Source organism: Vicia villosa, unplaced genomic scaffold (assembly GCF_029867415.1).
Source record: "Vicia villosa cultivar HV-30 ecotype Madison, WI unplaced genomic scaffold, Vvil1.0 ctg.000084F_1_1_3, whole genome shotgun sequence".
Lineage (NCBI taxonomy): Eukaryota > Viridiplantae > Streptophyta > Magnoliopsida > Fabales > Fabaceae > Vicia > Vicia villosa.
This window is the reverse complement of record NW_026705007.1, coordinates 376,929-382,928: the sequence shown is the minus strand read 5'-3', so window position 1 is coordinate 382,928 and position 6,000 is coordinate 376,929. Positions and strand designations below refer to the sequence as shown.

The 6,000-nt window shown below is 32.1% G+C and overlaps 1 protein-coding gene across 1 annotated transcript; it reads left to right on the top strand.

Annotated features, from left to right (window-relative positions):
• Positions 1-3,124: 3,124 nt before the first annotated feature.
• Positions 3,125-5,671, top strand: LOC131623847 (myb family transcription factor EFM-like). Its single transcript, XM_058894849.1, has 4 exons — positions 3,125-3,586; positions 3,670-4,239; positions 4,411-4,487; positions 4,619-5,671. The coding sequence occupies exons 1-4, from the start codon at positions 3,397-3,399 to the stop codon at positions 5,054-5,056; spliced, it is 1,275 nt and encodes a 424-aa protein (XP_058750832.1). The 5' UTR covers positions 3,125-3,396; the 3' UTR covers positions 5,057-5,671.
• The last annotated feature ends 329 nt before the right edge of the window (positions 5,672-6,000 follow it).

Sequence of the window (6,000 nt, the reverse complement as noted above, 5' to 3'; positions counted from 1 at the left end):
CATCTTAGTACAAAAGATTATGGCCAACATTGTTGTCATGGTTAAATATACATTGAATAGAATCGATGCAGGTGCAGTAGGGTGAGCGAGTTTGAGCGATTTCCAAGCCTTAATCAAAGATAATAAGAGTGAAGAGAAACAAAATTAATTTGACCTCAAAAGAAACACCAATCCAACATGCAAAACCAATATAGCCAACGAGGTCATTATAGTTTGATTCAAGGATTGAACAAAACACTCTTTTTACAAGTAACTCACAAAAAGCAAGGAGTACTCTAGGAAACCCTTTACGCTATATTTAAGCACTTAAAGGCCATTCAATCAACGACACACATTCGACGGTGGAGATCTTCTTGAGAACACTCCTAAGGTATGTAAGGATTCTAGGGGAAGTAATAATATTGCCAATCAGTAAAGACGTGTCAATTTCTCTCGGTGCTTCTTCCAATAGTAGCTTTCTATGCGCCTATTCCCCATAGTAACTATGTCCCGTCTGAGACATTCGTGTCCGCAGGCTTCATGATCGGATAAAGGATCTTCGGAAAGGGTGTTCAAATTCAAATAGATTCAAATGAAAAGTACAAACTAATCCAAAAAATTAAAAATGACATAAAACTAAATATTATTGGATGCAATTTGATACCCAAACCGCATGCATATAATTTACTATTCATGAATATTTTATTTATTTAATATTATTTATTAGTTTAATTTATTCAAATATTTTTAATATTTATTTATTTTAAATATCAATGATTGTTTTTATTATATAATTTTAATTTTAATATATTATATATTATATATTATATATTACTTTAAATTTATTATTTTAAAATATTATTATAATATTAATATAAGTATAATTTTGATATTCAAAAATGGAAATCTTACAAATAAAATAATTTTACCTTGTTTGTATAGGTAAAACGAGGAAGAAGGAATCAAGTTAACTAGACTTGATCCAACCAATGAACTACATGTTTTAAATAAACTTAAACTACAAAAATTCGTTCAACATGTAAAAGAGAATCTTCTTAGCTTCTTACCCACTTCATAAAAGAGAGTAGCAGAAGAAGATTCCCCTTTGCTATAGGCTCCACTATCATTCTTTTACAGTGTAAAATTTTTCCCTCCCCTTTAAGCTTCGTGTGTTCCCTTAAATTAGAGTCGCAGAATTGGAACTAAGATATTCCTTCCTTCAATGAAAAATATTTTATTCTATATGGTGAATGTCTCATTTTTTAGATTAGATATTCCTCCCCTTCTTTAATGCACTAAAATTCATGATAATTATGTAACTTTTAGACTCAAACCAAAAAAGTTGCAAGTTGGATTGATACTATAAACCTATTTGAATATGTGCTTTTCTTCTTCTCTTTTCTCACTTTCTCTTTATTCACCTTGTTGGTAAAAATTATGTTGATGGTATATGCTCCTCCACAATTCATAAAGTCTTTGCCAATTAATTAATTTATCTTGATAGGTTCATTAATTCCTGCATGCTGCCACAGTAAGAGCATAGTTTGGTTTGGACTATCACAATAATTGTTGATCAACACGTGGTTAGCATCTGCATATCCTAATGGTTTCATATTGGTCATACTCATTCATTCATCATGAGTCATGGAAATACAACAACCATAACATACCAATGGTTCCTCTCTATCATAGTTTAAATTACACTTGTGGGCCTCCATGCCATGGTTATTGCGTAGCATATTTGAGAAAAATTCAAGTCTCATATGGATTTGGTTAATGATAGAAGCTTGAAATAATTTATATAGAATAAAATTCATCACCTTATAAATTGGTTTTTGTAAGGATGTGTAGTCGAATTCTAATTTTATTATAGACTCACAAATCTATCAATTCGGGTCACCTATCGTTAGTGTTGGCGCAGTAAAATATATTGAAAAAATCAAGTTTTATATATCGATAATTCAGATCAACCATCATTTATATTCACACTAAGATAGAGTTATAAAAAAATTTATATAAAATGATATCACTCACCCTACAAACCATTTTTATTTGATTCTGTTTGAAATAAATAGTTAAAAAACATTTAAAATTAAAAATTTCATTACAATATAAAATTAAGTTTTAGAATTATTAAATTTTTGTTTTTATGAAAATAATACCATAAAATAATTTGGTGCAATTTCTAATACTATCACACGTATTTTAAATCATATTGCAATTGAGATTCAATACAATTGAATATCGTATGATAAATATTGTGACCGCAATTGTAGTTGCGAGTTGCGAGCCATAATTTAATATCATGCTCTCTGTTTAATTATACAACTTTTTTATACGGAAAAAAATGAAAATTTATTGTTAAAGAAATGAAAAAATAAACAAAATGTAAGAGTTAAAAACAAAACCAAAACTCATGCCAAACAAACTCATGAGATAGTTATATAAATTTTATGTATTAGACAGAGTATTTAGAGCATGAGATAAAGGATGTCTATGCATCCTTATATTGTACTTAATCATCCTTAAAGACTTTTGAAGCAAAAAACTCATGGATACATGGTAATAAAGCAAATTAGATCTCATGAAAAGAAGAAAAAATATATAAAGGAAAGAAAAGAAAGGCAGGAAAAGATAATAACCATTAATAAAATTTTGATTTGAAATTGAAGGAGAATATGAATCTCATTTACACACACATACATCTCTTGTGAAAAAGAAAGCAAACATAAAATAAAAGGAGTACAACAAATAAGATAAAAAAGAAGAAAAAAAAAAAGTTAACAGTAAGTAAGGAGAATCATCTTTTGTATTATGGTTATTTTTAAATTCGTACCATTAAAGAACACTAACTGTGAGGTTCTAAAACCAGGCTACAAGCACATGAGTACCCCTTATTGTCAGACTCTATGATTCCCTCTCTCTCTCTCTCTCTCTCCTCTCTCCTCTCTCCTCTCTCTCTCATGTTTTTTTTATTTGATTCTCTTTGTAAAAAAAATTATATCAACATATATATTAAATGATAAAAGAAAAAGACTATTTACCCCTTTGTGTAGGAAGTTACAATTATCTCATTGCTTTATCTCATGCTTTTTCTTTTGTCTCTCTCTCATATAAACCAACTTTATTCCCACTAAACTCACCTCTAAAAAGAAGATGATCCTCTCTTGATCCTCCTTGTGTTCACAAACCAACATACTCTCCCTTTTATATATATCTCTATCTACATCTCTCTCTTCCTCTCTCCCCCACAAGAACAACAACATCAAAGCAAGAAACCAAACACTCTCTTTTCTTCTTGTTTGTTTGTTCTTTTTTTACATACAAACCAATAACCACCTTGTTTTTCTATTTTGTTATATGAACATATCTTAAACACTGTTTTGTTTCTTAGTGAACTATTTCTTCAAATTAAGAATGGCATCACCGTCTGAACTAGGCTTGGATTGCAAGCCACATAGCTACTCCATGTTATTGAAATCAGTTGGTGAACAAAGTGATCAAACCTACAAACTCGAAGAGTTTGTTTCTCGTTTGGAAGAAGAACGTCTCAAGATTGATGCGTTCAAGCGCGAGCTTCCTCTCTGCATGCAACTTCTCACAAACGGTACACTTTCATCTCATCTTTCTTTCCCTTCGATATAATGATTGTTAGTGTGACTTTAATTAATAATGATTTCTATTTCTCAGCGATGGAGGCATCGAAGCAGCAACTTCAAGCTTACAAAGTGAGTCAAGGAGTTACAAAGCCGATTCTCGAAGAATTCATACCGGTAAAGGAAGTAACATCTTCAGAAACCATGGAAAATATAACTAATAATAATGTATGTGATAAGGCGAACTGGATGACAAGTGCTCAACTATGGAGTCAAACAACTGAAGCAACAAAACAACAAAATTCCGCGAAAGAAACTCCTGAAAGCAACAATATTGGATTCAACATTAGTCCTAAACATAGAAACGGTGGTGGAGCTTTTTTACCGTTCTCAAAAGAAAGAAACAACTCATCATCATGCCAAAATCAAGGTCTTCCTGAACTAGCACTTGCCTCTAACCAGAAAGAGGTTGAGGATAAGAAACATGAAGAAAAAGGAGAGAAGAGAGAAAACACCGAAGAGAAAGGAAGTCCAGTAGCATCATCACATACTCAAACAACAAGCAACAATTCAAACCAAACTCATAGGAAAGCAAGAAGGTGTTGGTCACCTGACTTGCACCGCAGATTCGTTAATGCTCTTCAAATGCTCGGTGGATCTCAAGGTATGCAAATAAAAACATAACTAAGATATCCTTCTGTCATAGTTGTCACAGTTATTAAATAATCAATGTATCTGATCTATATAAAGTTAATTTAGTATAATAAACTTGATTCAGTTTATATTCTATTGTTCCATAATAAATCATTTTGATATGATTGTTTGTTATTGTTAGTGGCAACACCAAAACAGATAAGGGAATTGATGAAGGTGGATGGATTGACCAATGATGAAGTGAAAAGCCATTTGCAGGTATTTTTCTCTCTCACATCTACAAAACAGAAACTTTCTTGTTATTGTACTGCAGTACTAGTGATTATTTTTTCTGACAATTTCTAACGACCTTTTGTTTTTTTCGTATGTTGTTTTTTTTTTTCTAAAAGAAATATAGGCTACACACAAGAAGGCCTAGCCTAAGTGCACAACCAGGTGCACCACCAGCACAGCTGGTTGTTTTAGGAGGAATATGGGTCCCACCGGAATATGCCACCGCGCATTCAGGCGGAGCAACTACTCTCTACGGTGGACATCCTACTTCTCATCATATGACTCTGCCACACTACTGCACTGCACCTGGTCAGGAGTATTACACTACTGCACCTCCGCAGCAGCTACTTCCGCCGCCGCATCATATGCACCATGTTTACAAGGCGACCCCGCACGGTCAGGGCTCGCCGGAGACAGGTGGAGATGGGTTGGAGAGTATTGAGAATGGGAAGTCTGAAAGTGGGAGCTGGAAAGAAGGGAGTTCTGAGAATGAAGGAGAGAGGAAAGGGTTTGTTGAAGAGAGCAATGGGAGTGAGATCACTCTCAAATTTTAATTAGGGCTTAATAATATTAATAATAATGATTAATATTATTTTTATTAATTAGAAGAAATTAGAATGAGGATTTTGTTTTGCAATATTCCTATGCAACTTGGTTTGTTAGACTATTCATCAGTTAAAAAATGATTATTAAATAAAATGAAAATTGTTTAGAACTAAATGTTGATATTTTGATTAATTTCATGTGGTAGGTAAATAGTGCATGTAGTTAGTTAGAGGGCTAAAAAGGACAGAAAAGTGAGTATTTGTTTTGTACTATTCTGTTATGTACCACTACTCCTATTTGCTTAGTACAGTCCACAGAGGGAAGAATCTGATTCTGACTCTTGGCCTTTTCTGATTTTCATGGTTGGACATATTTGCCCTCTAGTTTTATGAATAATAGCAAGAACATCCTTAAAAAAATTCAAAGTCATGCATGTAACACAGATCGTTTCACCATAAGGTCCTTGAACATCCCACAAGAGTGTTCAAACATTTTATTTTTTATGTCTTGAACTTTTGTTACTTTTATGCTATAAACCTCATTACAAGCAAGCATATGTGAAGAATGTTGTCGTTTCATGCAATATTTCTTCAACGTGATACTACACTTCAATTTTAAAGCTAATTGCTTGTGCACATAATTAGAATTATTCATATTTAAACTCTAAAGCATTGGTTGCCTTTTTCTCACATCAAATCTATCATCCATATTCATCAAGGGACTCTAGTATAACTTTTCTATCATTTAAAATGATGAGATCAAAGCAAATATCTAATAATTGGAAGAAAAAAAATCAATCTAAATCTAATTTATAACAATATGTATGACAACAAGAAGACGTAACAGCAAAAATCAATAAATAAAATAAATCACACATGTAATTGTTAATTTAATTTGGTGCAAAGTCACCTATGTCTGGGCAGCATCAGCACAACGAAAAAATTTCACTAAT

What these genes read in the sequence shown, in the direction of transcription:
- LOC131623847 (XM_058894849.1), top strand. Translation starts at nt 3,397, where the DNA reads ATGGCATCACCGTCTGAACTAGGCTTGGATTGCAAGCCACATAGCTAC. An exon ending in CATGCAACTTCTCACAAACG is followed by an intron (nt 3,587 to 3,669) that starts GTACACTTTCAT and finishes TCTATTTCTCAG; the next exon opens with CGATGGAGGCATCGAAGCAG. An exon ending in AATGCTCGGTGGATCTCAAG is followed by an intron (nt 4,240 to 4,410) that starts GTATGCAAATAA and finishes TGTTATTGTTAG; the next exon opens with TGGCAACACCAAAACAGATA.